This window comes from Megalobrama amblycephala, linkage group LG7, assembly GCF_018812025.1.
Source record: "Megalobrama amblycephala isolate DHTTF-2021 linkage group LG7, ASM1881202v1, whole genome shotgun sequence".
Classification (NCBI taxonomy): Eukaryota; Metazoa; Chordata; class Actinopteri; order Cypriniformes; family Xenocyprididae; genus Megalobrama; species Megalobrama amblycephala.
In genome coordinates, this window is record NC_063050.1 from 48,531,475 (window position 1) to 48,551,132 (window position 19,658).

General features: G+C 34.7%; 1 protein-coding gene across 1 annotated transcript; it reads left to right on the top strand.

Annotated features, from left to right (window-relative positions):
* The first annotated feature begins 16,521 nt into the window (after positions 1–16,521).
* Positions 16,522–18,644, top strand: LOC125272793 (gamma-glutamylaminecyclotransferase B-like). Its single transcript, XM_048197909.1, has 2 exons — positions 16,522–16,658; positions 17,443–18,644. Exons 1-2 carry the CDS (start codon positions 16,635–16,637, stop codon positions 17,899–17,901), a joined length of 483 nt encoding a protein of 160 aa, XP_048053866.1. The 5' UTR covers positions 16,522–16,634; the 3' UTR covers positions 17,902–18,644.
* The last annotated feature ends 1,014 nt before the right edge of the window (positions 18,645–19,658 follow it).

Genomic DNA, 19,658 nt, shown 5'->3' on the forward strand with positions numbered 1-19,658 from the left:
AGAGAACAAATTTTTCAGTTTTACTCAAATTTGGGTGATGTAAAAATGAGTACACCCCACTGAAAGTCTCTGGAGTAAAGCTAGATTTTAGACTACAGATGTCTAATTTAACAAGAATTCAACCACAGGTGAGTCACAGGAATTATTCATTACACAGGTGTCCAGCAGACTGCTGACTATAAAAGGGTGTTAAAACCCCTTCCCATTTCATGCTGTCAGCAATGGCACCACATGGAAGAGAAATGTCACCTGAGAAAGAAAATAATTTCTTTACACCATGGTAAGGTGAAGAAAGGTGAAGGCTACAAAAAGATCATCAAAGCTTTACTTAGTCAGAATACTGTAGTAAAAGTGGTACAAAAATGTAAAAAAGATGGAACTGCAACCATCTCACAGAGATGTCCAGGTCATCCACGGAAGTTAACACCTTGACAGGAGCGTCTTCTGATGAGAAGGGTTGAAGAAAATTGGCATGCAAGTTCACTGTAGTTATCTAAAGAAGTAGAAAGACAAACTGGGGTGACTATTTTCCGTGACACAATACGGCCTACACTGCTGAGGAATGGCATGCATGGGTGCCGTCCACTAAAGAAGCCTTTCCTAAAGCCAGGGCCCATGCTGACAAAGATCTCTATACTCTGGAGTGATGAGACCAAGATAAATGTAAAGCAAAGGTGAGGAATACAAAGAAAAATGCATGGTGCCTACAGTGAAACGTGGTGGTGTCAGTGTCCTTATGTGGGGCTGCATGAGTGCTGCTGGTGCCGGGGAGCTGCATTTCATTGATGGCATCATGAACTCACAGATGTACTGCTCTATACTGAAAGAGAAGATGCTACCATCACTCCGTGCCCTTGGCCGTCGTGCACTTTTCCAACATGACAATGATCCTAAACACACATCTAAGGCCACTGTTGGATTTCTGAAGAAGAACAGGGTGAAAGTGATTCAGTGGCTCCTGATCTGAGCCCAATCGAACACCTATGGGGAATTCTGAAGAGACAAGTTGAGCATCACTCTCCATCCAGCATCCAGTCTCTAAAAGGGGTCATTCTTGATGAATGGAAAAAGATAGATGTTGCAAAATGTCGCCAACTTGTTCATTCCATGCCTAGAAGACTTGGTGCTGTCATTAAAAATCATGGAGGCTGTACAAAGTACTAGATGTAGTAGTTTTTGTTGTGGGGTGTACTCATTTTTGCATCACCCTAATTTGAGTAAAACTGAAAAATGTGTAATCTAAGTTATATTATTAACCTTACTTTCATGTTATAAGTTAAACAGATGTTATATTAAACTTAGTCTTGTCAACATTTTGGAAATTGTTTTGTGTTCATTGAGATATTGTTTAAAGGGGGTGTACTCATTTACACTGAGCACTATATATATATATATATATATATATATATATATATATATATATATATATATATATATATATATGTGTGTGTGTGTGTGTGTGTGTGTGTGTGTGTGTTCAGTGACTGATTAGTAATATCAGTGATGCAACGTTAACTACTTAATTTTTTTTTTATGAAATTTTGCCATTTTTAATTGAAAAATGTTATCATTTACATGGTTCATGTCATTTATTACTGAGTGTAACGTGACATTAGATGTTGTTATTATTAGACGTACGAATAAGAGTGATTGTGGTTATATTTTTAAATAAAAAATTATTAGCAAATACTTTAATTTGATTATTACTTCACAATTAGGCAAAAAATTTGAACATCTTTAATTCCTTTAAATAAAAAGATCAATAATAATCAAAAAATCTTTGGTCCCCCCAATGTTCAAAGACATGGTTACGGCCTTCGTGTAAAATAAAGCACAGAGCTCTCCTCAACTACACATAGGATGAGCTGAAGGCATTAATATAAAACTGAACTGCAGGTTTGTTTATGTCAGCTATTTTCCAGCAGCTTTGATTATGGCTCATCCAATCAGACTGCAGTGCCTTTAACTATCTGTTTTATAATAGACTTGAATCTATCATGTGGTCATTTAGTGCTTGTGTTAGCACCTCCACTGAAATGAAAAGTGGCCTTAGATAAAAAGCACACAATGATCAAGGGCCGGCCCTTCATATCAAGCACCCTGTGCTCAATTGGTATTGATCACTGCAGCTTTTAATGTATTAATCATGACCTCTCCTCAGTTCGGCCCTGTTCACAGCATCTAATAATTTCATGCCACTGAAATAGTCTGGCCTTCATGCCCAGTCTAAATTCAATTTGTGCAACTGTACAAATATCTTTGTTGTTGGTAATGATGTTATCAGCACAGTTCCAGAAGCCCCAAATCCTCGTCACAATTGAGGCTGATCGTTAGCTTTATTTGTTTGTGGGCTCCCGAGAGAAGGCTTAGGCTTTAATTAATAATATGGTCAGAATGCGAGAGAGCGAAACCTTCTCTTGTTCTCCATCATTTTCTGACACCAACTTGTGTTAAAGAGGATTTCTAGCGCCATCTAGTGCTTGAACTGGCAAGGGGCGCCTCAAGTTAATATATGCAGTGTTTGTGCTAGCGCTGTTTAGATATTCATAGAAATTCACAACAAGGCGGAGCAACAACTCAAAGCATAAGAAAACAAATTGCATTTACACTGCCTGTGATGTGTGCTTTCCACTGCTCTCACACACTGCGGCGCATAATGCAAGATGATGTAGTTGAAAATGTCTTAGTGCTTCGATTCAGAGTGCAATTAATTTCTTGCTCTTTTAAAACATGAATAGTTTATATTACATATTCTTGTGCAGAGTATGCATATCCTCTTTAAATACTCATAATCACGTGCATTTTTCTTTGCATATTACTACATGCTGTTTCATTTACTTCAAAAGCATGCAGTAGCTACATTAGTATTCAGAGTAATTCCTCTGATCAGATTCAAGTCCATTTGACTTCAAATTAAGAAGGATATATATTTGTATTCACTTAATATTAATGTTAGATTCCTTTTTTCCCCCTTACAAAATGCCAATTCTGCTCAAAAATAGTCTTGTGTAACTTCTGTGTCCTGCAGTGTTGTTATTGTTAACTAAAATTAATACTAATTAAAAAACATTTTTGGTATATAAAATAAAAATACAATATAAATATTAGATGAATATTAGATCTCAAAAAATGTAAACAAAAATGGTTGCATTGGCAACTATACATGAAATAAATAATTTGAAGTACTAAAATTACTAAAACTGAAATAAAAAAAATATATTTAAACTGAAATATAAAATAAAAACAAAAAACAAAAAAAACCCCATAACAAAACTACTGAAAGGTAAACTATAATTAAAAAGAGGTACTGTACATATGTAACGTTTGGCCCTCTAGCGGCTAAAAAACAAAACTACATGCATTTTGCGGAAGAACATAGAAAACATAGGCTTAAGAGATATAAGAGTACAATACTAATAACGAGTTTAGATGGAAAGGATCTCAAGCTGACTAGTTGAAGACGTTACTGTAACTATACCCATTAATAAACACGGTACTTCCTTCAAAATTAATTCCAGCACAGTGATACAACAGTACGGAAGAGGATTAGGGCCAAGCAATAATAAAAAATAAAAAAAACATCTCGAGATTAAAGTTGTTCAATTTCGAGGAAAAAACTCGTTAAATTTCGAGAAAAAAGTCGAAATAAAATGTTGAGAATAAACTCATTAAATTACGAGAAAAAAAAACGTTAAATTTCAAGAAAAAAGTCGAGATAAAATGTTGAGAATAAACTCGTTAAATTACGAGAAAAAACGTGTTAAATTTCGAGAAAAAAGAGAAAAAAGTCAAGATAAAATGTTGAGAATAAAGTCATTAAATTACGAGAAAAAAGTCGAGATAAAATGTTGAGAATAAAGTCATTAAATTATGAGAAAAAAGTTGTTAAATTACGAGAACAAATTCGTTAAATTATGAGAAAAATGTTAAATTTCGAGAAAAAATTCGAGATAAAATGTTGTGAATAAACTCATTAAATTACGAGAATAAACTCATTAAATTATGAGAAAAAAGTCCTTAAATTACGAGAAAAAGTCGTTAAATTATGAGAACAAATTCGTAATTTAACGAATTTGTTCTCGTAATTTAACGACATTTTTCTCATAATTTAATGAGTTTATTCTCAACATTTTTATCTTGGCCTTTTTCTCGAAATTTAACGACATTTTTCTCATAATTTAATGAGTTTATTCTCAACATTTTATCTTGACTTTTTTCTCGAAATTTAACAACATTTTTCTCATAATTTAACGAATTTGTTCTCGTAATTTAACAACTTTTTTCTCGTAATTTAATGACTTTATTCTCAACATTTTATCTCGACTTTTTTCTCGAAATGTAATGAGTTTTTTTTTCTCGCAATTTAACGAGTTTATTCTCAACATTTTATCTCGACTTTTTTCTCGAAATTTAATGAGTTTTTTCTCGTAATTTAACGAGTTTATTCTCAACATTTTATTTCGACTTTTTTCTCGAAATTTAACGAGTTTTTTCTCGAAATTTAAAAACTTTAATCTCGAGGTGGTTTTATTTTTTATTATCGCTTGGCCCTAATCCTCTTCCGTACAACAGCCATAATGAAACGACACTTCACAATAGATAATGCCGAATGTTATAATAATGTTATGGGAATGTTAAAATAACTTACCAAACAAACCAAAAACTAACGTTCTGTTTCGACAAGAAAACTTTCCTGGCTAACCAAAAACAAATCTTAAAAAAATAACGTTCTGGGAACGTCAGAGTAATGTTAGAATAACGTTCTACAGACCAAAAACTAATGTTCTGTTTTGTTAAGAAAACTTTTCTAGCTAACCAAAAAGCAAACCATAAAAAAATAATGTTCTGGAAACCAAAAATGTTTTAGGTTTTAGGAACCAAAAATTAGCTGGGAAAACGCCATCTCCACATTGCTTTTTGCACCATTTCACCTCACTTCTCGCCATCTCTGAAAATCGAAGCCAATGCTGATTATTGTTTTATTACGTTCTCTTTTTGCCAGCAGACTCTCCTCTCTTCAGCATTTGTTTAAAACGGGAGATTCCCCCAGAGGCTGGAGATTCAGCTGCTCCATGTCAACCTTTCTTGTCTGTTGTGACGATTAACCGATGCCCCTCTAACACCAATACAAGCGTCATGCAATTTCCCACGAAAACCACGCCGCCTTTTCTAAAATATAATCCCTTACAATAGGCTTACTATAGTGAATCAGGGTGATTTATTGTCTCATTATTTACATTTTGTTAACTTTGAACAAAAAAAGTTACATATATCGTACCTTTAATAAATCCTATAGTATATAATAATACTAAAATAAAACTGGTGGGCTACACTTTAAGCTAATGATGATACTTCAAGAAGATAACCTCTTGCCAGACCTTCGCTGTAAGAATCTTGTTCTTAAGAGATTTTTTCCTGCTTAAATAAAGGTTAAAAGACGTTTGCTGTGCATCCAGATGAAGCTTGGACTTCAATACATTATTTGCATATGACAGCATATTGACGCGACCCCACAGACCTCGTCGAATCTCAGATCATCACTGCTTTGTACGGCTCAAGTACAGATGATAATTTTCAATCTGTTTGTCTTCTTGAGAGTGGCGCACTTCATTAGTAAAATCAATTAACGTGCCCTCATAACTGCGTATTGATTTACATCTCTCCGTTCATTACTCTAGTTTTCCTTCGGTCTCTATGGAAACATCACGTAGTGTTTTGACATCCTCTCAGCGCGGATTCAACCAGTCCAGTTTTGATTGTGTTTTTTTTTTATGCTGGTGTCCACAGAAAGCTTATTAACTAGTTTAACCGGCAGGTATCCACACTCGAACACAATCCCGATCTCAATCAATTCTGGATCCTGCCATTTCTCATAACAGATCAATCTATTTTTCACAGTCCAACAGTAGCACATTTGCCTCCAAATTAGACGTTTGTTTGTTCAAATCCCATATATGAAGAATAAAGCAGGCAAACGAAGCTCTTCCTTCTACACGTGGTCCCTTGTGATCTGTATTCTAGCAGAGAAAGACTAATTGCTTTTATAGACAAAAGCGCCCTGTAAATGAGCCCTAATTCTCCATCGTTTTAAGCCAGGCAGTAAAACTAGATTCAGCTCTCTCTGAATCTATTATTCCATCTTTCCTCGGAGAATTGACTGAAATAATGTGCAATCCAACATGCATTAAACATCTTTAGGGCTTGATTGAAGCTTTTTGTGTGTTCGGAGGTGGAGCAGACGAGAGTAACGCTTTTGCTCTTTTAGTAAACAGAATAAAACAAAACCGTGAAAATCAGAGGGATTCAAATATTGCATCTTTTCTTCCATTCATTAGAATGCACATGAAAATACATTATCATAAATTTGAACCTTATGAGTTTGTTTGTCAAACTAGGCCGCATAAACTTAAGTGTTAAAAAGGTGCAGGATGGCAATACTAGAGAAGAGGTTGTGAATAAATGAGCGATTATGTGACGGTCGATGTACCTGATGGTACGGCCGTGTCCTTGCTGGTTTGACTCTCAAACATCTGGCTGTGTGTTTGCAATAATGAGTTTAACATCACAGCGCGGCGAACATCTCACCCCTGATACCCTCTGAATGACGCTTCAGCAGATGGTACGATGAACATATATATATATATATATATATATATATATATATATATATATATATATATATATATATATATATATATGTGTGTGTGTGTGTGTTATTATTATTATTAAACTCCATTTTGTTTTTCTCCTCTCAGTGTGACATGTGAGTTAATGTTGGAGATCATGAGCACCTGTAATCATCAAGCACATATGATCATAACACAAGTAATTGGGCTTTCCATTTTTCATGCTTTACTGGAAATCTTTATTACAAAGATTTCATGGAGAAATTTCATTGCATGTCAGCTTTCAATGTTATACACATTCTACTTTAAATCTAATAGAAAATAAACTGCTGTGATTTGTAGTCTGACTTAGTTTCATTAATTTAGTATCCAGTGTTGTGTATAATGCATTGCTAAGTATGCATTGCTAAGTAAAGAAAGATTAATTGTTCTGTAATTTAATTACAGTTACTTCTGATGTAATTGCATTAAATACTGTATAGAGTACAGAACAAGTTATTTGAAACAATAGTGGATTTAACATCAAAATTGTACGTCTAATGTTAAAATGTATGTTTTTAATGTAATCTTCTTACTTTCATCAGTTCAAGGATAATTTATGCAATTTTATATTATTTATTTGATAGAATTAAAAGAGCAGCTTGTCAAATATGCCCCTATTTGGGTGTGAGCAAAAACACACTGTTTTTGTGTGTGTCCCTTTAAATGCAAATGAGGTGCTGCTCCCCGCCCCCTTTCCAGAAGAGGGTGGAGCTTTAACAGCTCACACTTCGGTTGCTCAACAACAACAAAGCTGGAGAATCTCATGCAGCCAAAATGAGGATTGTCAGTAATGGTGTTCAGCCTTACATTGTTCAAACCGGAGTTGACACTGATGGAGAGACTCAGGAAGAAGTTACAACTTTTAGAATGAAACTGGACGTTTCTGAATGGTTAGTGGATAAATTTATGTAGTTGCTGTGGACTTGATTCAACTCATCGACTAGCATGTGCCGTCATGTTCATCTTTTGTGCAAATCCAGCGTTAAATTGTGAAGCAGTCCAACATGACCTCGCTCCCTTTTTGTGTGTTCTCGGGGGCAGGGTTTATGTAAATTTTGGATTTTGTAATGTGACCAACCCGGGAAGAAGCTAGTTGTAGTCCCTCCAGCCATTTGTTGTAGTCCTTAAAAAGTAATTTCTATAAAAGAAAATATCTCCCTTTGTATTGAACTTTGAGCATCACAACTTTGCAGATGTTGTTTATGATCAAACAGCAAAATTACACACTAACTAAAGTTAAAAAAGTGAAATCATAATCAACCACCCCTTTAAGTAATCCAATACTTTTTAGAGAGAGTAGCTAAAGTAATCTAATTACACTGTTGAAGAGGTAAATAGTAGCTAGTAATTCCTTACGTTTTTACTGTAACACGCAACACTGTTCATAGTATTTATTAATATTTATTAGTTTTTATTTTTATATTTTCCATTCTCATTTTAATTTGAGTAATTTGTTGGTTATATGAGTTTTTTGGGGTTTTTTTATTTAACCTTCTGGTGCTCTTTGGTCATTTTTAACCGAATTTTTTTTTTTTTTTTACTGGATCAGAATGGTACAAAACTTGGTAAAGGCTTTGGCACTTGCTATGTGAAAACAAAAAAAAAATCATGGACATGATTCGAAAAGGTTAAATGGTCCTGAAAACATTGGAAGACATTGGAAATGGATGGAAAGTGAATTTCATCTAGTGGAAACCTTTGGTACTGCGGCCAAACAAAATCTTACTGAAAGCTCATTTTTTGAGATATCAACCTCAAATTTGGAACACAGCTTGTTTAGATTTATGGCTTTGATTTTCTCACAGTTTTAGAGTAAAGCATGTTTTGGGAAATATATATTTCATATAAAAATTGAAAATAATATTTTTGTCCATTTTTCATAACAATAAACTTAAAATAACTTTATTCATTTCAGCAATATTCTGCCAATCTGCTGTCTCCTTTAAGAAGAGACCAAACTGAAGTCTGTGATCCAAAGCATTCAAGAGTCATGACAGTTAAAGTTGGAAATTTCATTGCAGGTCTATGCTCAAAAAATAAATAAATAGATCATAACTACTGCTTAAATATAATTTAGTATCATAAAATCCCCTACAAAATAAAAAAAATATTAAATATAAATCATTATTCATGATAAAATATACATCATAACATCATAAATTTAATTGAAAAAAAATGGTCATTTTTGACCACCACACACCAGAGGGTTAAATATGTCTAATTCATTTGTATTATTTTTATTTTAGTTTTAGTTTGGTTAATTTCAGTTTCAGTACATTTTTATTTTTTAAATTAAACTAAACAAAAATTACAACTAAATGGAAAAATATTATTTTTATAATTTATTTTATTTCAGGTAAGGTTTATTTCATTCAAATGAATGTAAATGTTTTTGTAATATTTTAGTTAATGAGCATAACACTGATTATTTGTAGAAAAACTTTATTTAAGAGTTGATTTCAGGCCTTATTTTATACCCTTTCTCCCTCTACAGGAAGTAAACAGTCATAGTTCATTTTAATTCCTTGCTAAATTAGTTGTGTGGCTGATGCACAGTAATGTCAGAACACAGAAGCGCCAGTGTCTCTGTGATCATGGGACATGTTCCTCGCTCCGGGGACAATAATGCATCTGTCTGTTCTGATTAAGCAGTAAGCTCCACATCTGCTCTTATTGCTTCAACTCGCCCCACGATTCTCATAGAAATGTCACATTCCCACACCGGATTGTCACTGGTCTTATCTAACAAACCGCAAACTCAAACCAATTTCCTTCACCACACAGAGAGAGAGAGAGAGAGAGAGAATACACAAGCTGAAGGGTTAAATCTGCTGCTGCTCTCTTTTTTCAAAAACATCATATCATACAATTCATAATGTTTTCAAGGCTGTTTTGGAATGTATATGTGGATGTGTATTCAGTCGTTCATTCATGAATTATCGCCTGTTGTGACTGGAGTCTGGGATGTTTTTGTGTGGTTTAGTCATAACCTGTTGACATGATTACCGTCAGAATGAATGATTTTTCTGAGCGTCTGTGCTGTCGGGCGTGAAGTGTTAATGTGTTGTCTCTCGCAGTGATGTACAGCGTCTCTAGTGTCTGTCAGACAGCCGAATCTGCTCTGTTTCCTCTTTCTATAGCCTGACTGACACTTCTGTGTTCCTGCTGTCCAGAACCTGCACCATCTCTTTGTCACGTCAAATAACACGTCTCTTCATCTGCAGTGCGACAGATACATACACGGCTGTTCAAAAGTGTGGGTCGGTTTTGGAAAGAAGTCTCTGTTGTTGACTAAGGCAGGATTTATTTGATCAAAAATACAGTAAAAATGGTGAAATATTATTACATTTAAAATAGCTGTTTTCTATGTGAATATCTATCTAATTTAAAAATATATATATATATATTATTGTCTGTCTGCCTCATTATCAGCGTCAAGCTCCGTGAAGATCAACACAGTATCAGTGATTGAAAGCAACTTAAACTGAGATTGTGTGTGAGGGGAGACTGACTGACACGCCTGTGTTAAACACGCTTAAGGAAACCATCGAAGCATCATATATTTGGCTTGTACATGTATAAATCACTGGATGGATGTGCAGATATACAATAAACGGCTCATTGAACTCCTGTAATGTTTTGCACAGTCAGCTGTTTCGTCATGTAATGTGCTCTATCCATCTATTTCAAGCTCGATGAGTTTTATTAAAATAAGCAAATCTAAATCTCATCCCCAATGTGCCTGTAAATGTCCTGCGGGCGTCCACAACATTAATGAGTTATTTAACAGAAATATTCATTTGGGTTTCCGAAGGGCTTGACCTCTTAAAGGTTGTAAAAATCCTTTTCTCTTCACATTTCATGGATCATTTAATCTTAAAGCACAAAACAACAGCAACAACAAAAAACATGTTAATTCTTATTGACACCTGTCAAAAATTAAATATTATCTGCCTGACAATGATCAACCTCTTAGCTTCTGACTAAGCCTACCATATAGGCCTATATATGAAGAGTTAATTTGCAAAAACCGATAAACGCCATTTAAAAAAAAAAAAAATGAACTAAGTGCTGTGCGTTATTCTCCATAGGCTATATAGCACGTTCTGTACCCTAAATCCGTTTAGTCAGAAAAGCCGGTATTGTCCACTGTCAGCCATCGCAAGTTCACGTTTTACAGCAGAAACCGACAAGCGCCCTTGTTGTTTGTGTACAGTAGTGTTTCTCAACGGGGGCGGTACCGCCCCCCAGGGGGCGTTGGAAGCAAGATTTTTAAAAGGGGGGCGTTCAGGAGTTTACACCAAAGATCCAGGCAAGACAAGATTAAACGTGTAATTACTTGCAAAAGAATTGCCTATAACATTCTAAAATCTGCCAGTTTAACGCAACATGTAAGCTAGGCTATGTATCGTTTCTTTTGCAACGATTATTTTTCTAGTCATAGACCAGCGCTTAAGCGCTGACAAGAATTCACGTGCACAAAAATGTGTTTCGCGCTGACAACAATCCGGTGACTTGAATCCAGCGCTGATTAGAACCACGCAGCGGAGGAATGGAAAGTTGACAAGCCATTAAAAAAGTATTGACTTAAGAACCACTTGTATTTTCAAATATTTTCAATAAATCATGTTCCCATTCACTCTGGTGACGAATTTTAAAATGAGTGGAACTAAATTCTATTTGTACGATAAAACTTTTACATTTTTAATGCCTAATGCCAAAATGTTTTCTTTGTTCACAAAGTAATTTACTGGGCATTATTGTTAACTCGCAAGACTGTAAGGAGAAAATGACAATTTGATGGATAATTAAATGAAATATATTCTGTAATCACATTTAGGTAATTTCGCCGTCACATCTGAGCGCAAAACTTTGCTTGGATAATTTCAAGATAGGCTAGTTAAAAATAATAATACATTCATAATTTAATAATTGTTCATATGTGTTTATTCTTGTTAGAAGATTTTTTTTATTTTTTTTTTATTTTACTTATTATGGACACAAATTAATCATGACAAACCAAATAAATTTGAATTGAATTGATTGATAACATTAAGCTGATACCAAGGTATTTAAGCCTATAATTATAACATAATTTTTTAATGAAAATCATGATTGTATTTTTTTTTTTTCCAAAGTAAGATTAATGTAAGCAGCTTCTTGCAATACTCTCCTAAATGTGTAATAAATCCTAAGTGCACACATTAGTGCTGAAATGACCGTATAGCAGCCTATGGTCGTTTTTACTGTCCAGAATTATCAAAGAAATTCAATAGGCAGACGCAGATTATCTTGAGTTTTGCGTTAGTTCAAATGCGCGTTAAGGTGATGGAAACCATTGGCATACTCATGGCGTGTAGTGACCATTTGTGTGTAAAACACCATGGCATTATGTATTAGGCCTGACAAACAGCCATCGACATAGAAATCAGATGTTTAAACTCGTAGTTATTTTGTGCGCGAGCGCGTTCATGTGGAGACTGCCAGTGTATGGGCATACGCGTTTAACCATTTCATCAGTTCTTCTGCGTCTCCTCACAGCATTTCAATAAAACGATATCCAACAACACGAATAGCTCTCTCTGTAGTCACAAGTTCCCTTCATAATGCAAAACATGCGACTTGCACGCTTAAGTTTCAGAAAACATCGTCATCGAAGTTTATATGTCTATAATTTATGTAATTATATAATTGTATTCTTTATATCACAGGTTTTCAAACCCTGTGTCACGAGACTTAAAAAATGGGTTGGCATTTTCATAAAAGCATAGTCTAAAATGAATAAATAAACAAAATATATTTGACTTAATTGATTAACAAAGCGAAAGAAAAAACTGTGCCCAATAGTAGCCTATATACTGCTGAGTTTGATTCATTTTTGTGAGGCGCGGCGCTCCACAAACAAGTTCAAGGAAAGGAAACTGAGATGGCAAAAAGCGCATCCTGTTTTCTTTATTTTGCAAAAGCACAATGTTCTGTTTTTAGTGTGAGTGTATAAAAGTAAACTTCGCAGTATCCAATAATGTCTTACTCATATCTGTAAATTACGGAGTATTTAAGTTGTTTCTGCTGGTATAAGGAAACGGTCGAAGTGATCGCGCCGGCGCCTCGCGTGCGCACTCAACATAACTTGACATCGCAGCCTGTTCATTATCAAAATAAAATACCGTCAGCCAAACATATAAAAAATTACACTGCTCATTTTACATACTCTGTAGTATCCTATCTGTGCCGTTCAGCGTGACCACCGCTGAAACTGGTCCTGCCAAATACATTTTTTCTGATTTGAAGAGGATGATTTTTTTTCGTTGATATTGAAACGGGAGTGAAGTACAAATACTATTTGACACAATAAATAAAAGTTCAGCATCCAAATACATTGCTAATATGGAAACATTTGAATTCGTGCCGAACAGGAGAGGCTGCTTGAGAACACCGGTTTTTACTTTCAGTTTCGCTTCAAATTAATTCGTTTGGGCTTGTTTATAGCTACTTACAAGTTTTTATTCTTGTTCTGTTTATATTATATATTTTAGTATTCTTATGCTTGACTTGACGTGGCTTGGTAGCGTCAATTAAAAAAAGAAAAAAAAAAGGTCGTTCTTTAAAAAAAAAAGTTTGACAGCCACTGCTTTATATGTTGCTTATGTGTTGGAAAACACAAAACCACTTTTGGTGTTATATGAGAGGGGGATCCCCCAAATGAGGTCAGATTTCGGAGGTTCCGGTTCCAGCTTGTCCCGGCTGCCTGCCACTGTTCAGTCAAATCAAATCTGTTATTTGGCTTTCAGTGACTTGCTTTTTAATTATGAAAGCTGCAGTCCGTACCTTTTGGAGCTCTAGCGGTAAATAATCAAAATTGCAGGCGTCTTGTTCTGTACTCCGCAGCGGTGCCGACTCGAACCAGTCTAATAGTCCCAATGTAAATATACAATACAAACTCTTATTATAGGTGTGTCATAGTGATTCAGGATAAGACAAAAACACGGTTTGGAAAATGGATTCATGATGTAGGCTAATGGTGTTTGGGGGGCGGTAAAGGACCTGGATAATGGACAGGGGGGCGTTGGCCCAAAAAAGGTTGAGAACCACTGCTGTACAGAAACCGATAAATCCGTTTTAGCGAATCAGCGCGCAGTATTCAGGTCAGGTGACAAGGCTTCTAGTCACTTCAAAACGACGCGCTAGCCGAGGGAAGTTTTGTCAAAGCTGACTAAAAGTGATCGAGGATTTATAATGTCGACTCCTGTAAGTCCTTGTACACCATACACGACTTAGATGCAGAAACCTTGGTTGTTTTTAAGTGTGTGTGCGCGCACACGTGCGTGGATGCGTGTGTGTGTACTTGTTTACATTGTGGGGACCAAATGTCCCCACGATGTAATATAAACCTGAGTTCACCTACAGCCAGCGGTCCCCACAATGTAAATGGATTAATAAACATACGAAATGATGTTTTTGTGAGAAAGTAAAAGTGTGCACAGTTTCCTGTGATTAGGTTAGGTTTAGGGTTAGGGGTAGTGTAGGGGGATGGAATGTACAGTTTGTACAGTATAAAATGCATTACGCCTATGGAAAGTCCCCACAATTCACAGAAACACTCTCTCTCACTCACACACACAAACACACACACACACACACACACACACACACACACACACACACACACACACACACACACACACACACACACACAACATGTGTGTACTTGTGTGCCGATCTGTTAGTGTGTGTGTGCGCGCGCACAGTGAGTGGATGGGTGTGTGTGCGCGCGTTTGTGTGCACACGTGTGTTTGAGTGTGTTTTAAATGCAATAACAAAGCAATTACTTGGGTTTTGTTTAACTCTGAAACATGAAATGTGGAGTTATCTGCTTTTGCCAAAAAACGACTGTTGGAGTTATCTGCTTTTGCTAAAAAAACAAACTTTTAATATATATAAAAAACATACTTTCAATGAACTTTAATTTTTTAATTTACCTGTATTTTTTAGAGTTATTATTACTTAATCAAAACAACCCAACTGCATGATTTGTGAGAATTAATTTTTGCAAATAAACTCTTTATATATATATATATATATATATATATATATATATATATATATATATATATATATATGTGTGTGTGTGTGTGTGTGGTTCCTAAGCGTAATTTAGGGAGGAGCGAGCCCATCTAATCTTCCAATCAACAGCCAGAGTATATAAGCAGCTGCTTACCTCTCTTCAGTCTCAGCTGTTCCAGCATCCCTCCACCTCCCCAAACTCCACCTTCATCTCACCTTGCCCTATGTAATCATATCCTATATTTATTCACTGTGGGGGTATATCAGAGCTCGAGTTGAAGATGCTTCATCGAGCCCCTCATCAGTGGACAGCAAGCCAAACTAGCTAAACCTAATACCCTAAAGATTATATGGGCAAACAAACTCGTTAAATATATAAGTGTTAGATCAAAATCTCAATAATAGGTAGAATATTTGTAATTCCAGTCATCAGTTAAGAAACAGGCGCCTCAACCCATGTGATGTGTAGCAGCAGCAGCGCGAGGCCTCGGGACAATTACCAAGCAGGCACAGATCAAGTGTGCTACAAAGCATTTTCGGATTTATTCAGGATGAAGGGTCATATTTATAGACATAGGTCAAACAACAATCTCCAGGATGGCTTGAGCATCCAATCATACGACTTAAGAATCAAACCTTACCATGTATGGCATTTCAAGAAATATAATAACAAATAAGAAATGTATGTCCGTGTGTCTTCAACTTCTGGTTGTGTGTGAGAGTGTCGGTGTGTGTCCAAGGACTACTACTTCTTGTTTTGTCTAGGTAGGTACATGAGCTGCACAATGGAAAAATCCCAAGACACAGAGAAAGTCAAAAAGTGAAGCCCAAGAAATAAGAAATGATTTAACAATAAGATAGGGCTGTACAAAAATATGTATATATTGAACATTAATATTTAATTTATTTAAAGATTTTTTTATATATCAACTGAGGCGCACCTTTGGAGCAAATGTCAATAATACCAAACACTGTTTTAAAGTATTTTGAATCATTTCTAGTCCAGTAACTCCTAATTTCAAAGGCTTTTTCTCAGTAATCCAGCAGGTCACAGTGCTGCTGATACACAGACCGAACACTAGATGGCGCTAGTTCACTACTATACCAGTTAACAACATAATGTTATTATTGAAATAACATTAATATTAATATTAGTAATCCTTTTTAAATACGAACAGTGTTAAAGATTCATTGTCATTTATTACTGTGTGTAGTTCGACAAATCTGGCAGCTATAAATGACTATATCTTTGAAATAACGTTTTTAAAAAGTGTCCTTTTATGCTAATAGAAAAAGAGACATTTATGAAACTTTTTTTTTTTTTTTTTTTTTTGTAATTTGATGCTCAGTTTGACCTAATGTTGATCTGCTGTGAGATCTGATGATTGCAGCAATGATTATGTATTTATTATGTATTTATATGACTATGTATTTATTATGTTAATGTGATTTCGGTAACACTTTATTTTACAGTGTCATTGTTATATAAGCTACATGTAGTTACTGTAGTAATAACTATAAATTATTCATAATTACATGCAACAAACCCTAAACCAAACCAAACCCTAATCTTAACCCTATAGTAAGTAGGCTGCATTAATATTACTCAGTACTTGCATGTATAATTACAGTGTAACAAAGACACCTTAAAATAAAGTGTAACCTATAGACTGTAAAAAAAAAAAAAAAAAAAAAATAGGTGTAACCGTGATTTCTACTGTTTGAAATACAAATGGAAAGTATCTTTATATCAAACCCCGCCTATCGCTGATGTCACATGATGGCATGCGCCATTTTCTCATTTTCATAATTTAGAAAGGCGGAAGTAGGTACAGGACTGTATCAGCAGTTCGTACAGTTGATAAACCTGTTTCTCTGTTGGTTGATCATCAGTCTGTATAAATGAAAGGGTTCGTTTTATTATCGGTAAGAAAAGCTTTTTTCTTTAGTGGTTTATTTGGTTGAGAAGAAGGTGCAGTGTTCAGAATTCAGAGAATTAATGAGATGCATTCTGTAAACACTAATTTATCTAGCAGCTATTTAGAACTGTTTAGTTTTCATCTAAACTGCGGTAATGTCTGATCATCTTCAGTTTTAAATAGAGATATGACAACTTCGCTTGAATAGGTTAAAAGTCTAATTTCTTGAAAGTTTTGGTGACTGTTGGAGCGTCATCTTATTTAACAGTCATGTGACTTTTGCATGCTTTCATTATGTGATCAACGATATTTGTTTGACCTGAAAATTTGACCTTACATGCCCTACAACTCCTCAGATGTTTCAGACATTAAATCATTTAGTTGGTATGAGGACAAAATGCAAATGGCTGTAATTCAAGCTTATACATATTTAAAATGTTATACATAATACATATGAAAATTTATACACTTTGTTTTTTTCAGACACATGTGCCCCGAGTATTAAAAACAGATTTTGGCTCATTTGTAAATGGCATTAATCAAGAACATTAGCACACATTATCGAGTCATTATTAACAGTCATTCATTAGTTGCTTGAAATATCATGAAATGTCAGAGTTCAGTTATTTATGTTACTCTGAAGATGTATGAAAAAGCAAGCAATAATGCATTTATAGATGGATTTATCATATGATCTCTCTCTCTGTTGATTTTTTTTTTCCTTCAGACTTTTAAATGTCAGTGAATTGATTTTGAATCATAATGAAGTGTGTCATCTGTTTCACCCACAGGTCATTGTTAGTGTTTTTCCCGCAGTGCACATGACTCTAATCTTTGTGTACGGGACGCTAAAGAAAGACCAGCCCAACTACCTCTTGATGAGGAACCCTGACAACGGTCAGGCCGAGTTTGTGGCTCACGCTCGCACAGTGGAGCGATACCCGCTCGTGATCGCCACCAAAAACAACATCCCCTTCCTGCTCAACGTCCCTGAGACGGGTCAGCGCATCCAGGGTGAGATCTACAGCGTGGACAAGAAGATGCTGGACTTCCTGGATGAGTTTGAAGAATGTCCAGAGTTGTACCAGCGCACAACTGTCCAGCTGGAAGTGCAGGATGGGCCGAAGTCTGGAAGTATCATCAAGGCCTTTATGTACAGCACAACTACGTATGAACCCGAGTGGCTCCAAAAACCAACATATGAAAGTTATAATGCTTCCGGTGATCACGGGCTGCGCTATGTGCCGTGAAGACAGATGCTCAGAGTAACTACTGTAGTAACATTTACCAGGATTTCACCACACCTGCCAGTGCCACATGAATTTAATTGATCATTCAGACATTTTACAACAAAAGTGTTGAGTTTCCTGCTGCTTTATTTCTGCAACAACAACAAAAGAACAAAGAATGTTTTCACTCAAACTGGTTTTGGTCATCATGTATTCATATTTCTCAGGGAATCTACCAGTCACACAACAGAGTTTCACATGGTGACGTTGCAATTTTGGTTCCAAACATTTTAGCAAATTAATGAGAAATAATTGCATACAGCTTTGGAGGGGAAAAAATATCTTGAGGCATCTTAGATCAACTTCTGACAGTACTGTATATTATCAGCTATGTAAAATGTTATCAGAATATGTGTCAGATAATTTCTTTAGACATTGTCATTTAAATGGTGTGCTTTACATTTACAGTTAAAATCGTTACCGGTTTTATTTAGTACTGGAAGCCCAATTTTAATTTATTGGCACTTGACAAGTGTTATTTTTGGACCCTGGGTGTTAATGTGGTATCAGATGGCATTATTCATTTGTTGCTGTGTTATATAAATATGATAGTGAGCCAGTACTGTGGTTTGTATGCTACTGCCACACACAAAACATTACCATGTTTATAGGGCACATCTATATATTAATGTATGTTTTTATTGTATATACTGCCGTTCAAATGTTTGGGATTGGTAACATTTTAAAAGAAGTCTCTTAGCTCACCAAGTCTGCGTTTATTTGATTAAAATTACAAAAAAAAAAACAAAAAAACATTAATATTGTGAAATAATTACAATTTAAAATAACTATTTTCTTTGTGAATATTTTTTAAAATATAATTTATTCCTGTGATTTTCAGCATCATTACTCCAGTCTTCAGTGTCACATGATCCTTCAGAAAACATCCTATGCAAATTTGCTGCTCAAGAAACATTTCTGATTATTACCAGTGTTGAAAAATACTGTGCTACTTTATATATTCAGGATTCTTTAATGAATAGAATGTTCAAAAGAACAGCATTTATTTGAAATACAATCTTTTGTAACATATCCTGTAGATGTTTTCTAAATTGCACTTTACAATAAAATCAATAAATTAATTCAAGATGTTTTTGTTGCTTTATAAATCAATGTAAATGACAACAAAAGACACACACACACTATATATATGGATTTGTTTATTCTGAACATATTCACGCACTGTCAAACATACATTTCTGGCAACATATAATCCATATTGTATTATTTTAAATTTATATTATGCATTAAGAAATAAGTATTAGAAAAAACAAAATATTTGTATTGAATAACTACATATTAAAAGTAATTCAGTGTTAACTGAAGTGAATTAAAATATGCTTCAATATATTTTAAAAAAGTTAATATTTAAATGTTTTAATATTTAAAAATGTATTTAAAAGTGTACTTTGGTAATGCCTTGTTTCTTTTATCTAATGTTGTGAGATTTCTACTGTTTCTACAATTGTTTTTTTCTCAGACACATGACATTAAACATTAACGCACATCATCAAGTTATATAATGCTTAACAGGTCATTAGTTAAACATTCATTAGTTGCTTGAAATATCATGAAATGTCAAAGTTCAGTTTATTTATCTTACTCCGCAGATGTCTGAAAAACCAACCAATAATGCATTTATAGATGGATTTATCATATGATCTCTCTCTGTTGATTTTTTTAAAACTTTTAAAATGGTCTGCGTTAATATATTTTAA

Excerpts from the sequence above, each read along its gene's own strand:
- LOC125272793 (XM_048197909.1), top strand. The coding sequence starts at position 16,635 with ATGAAAGGGTTCGTTTTATTATCG. Across the intron at positions 16,659-17,442 it reads AAGGGTTCGTTTTATTATCG|GTCATTGTTAGTGTTTTTCC; the intron begins GTAAGAAAAGCT and ends TTTCACCCACAG.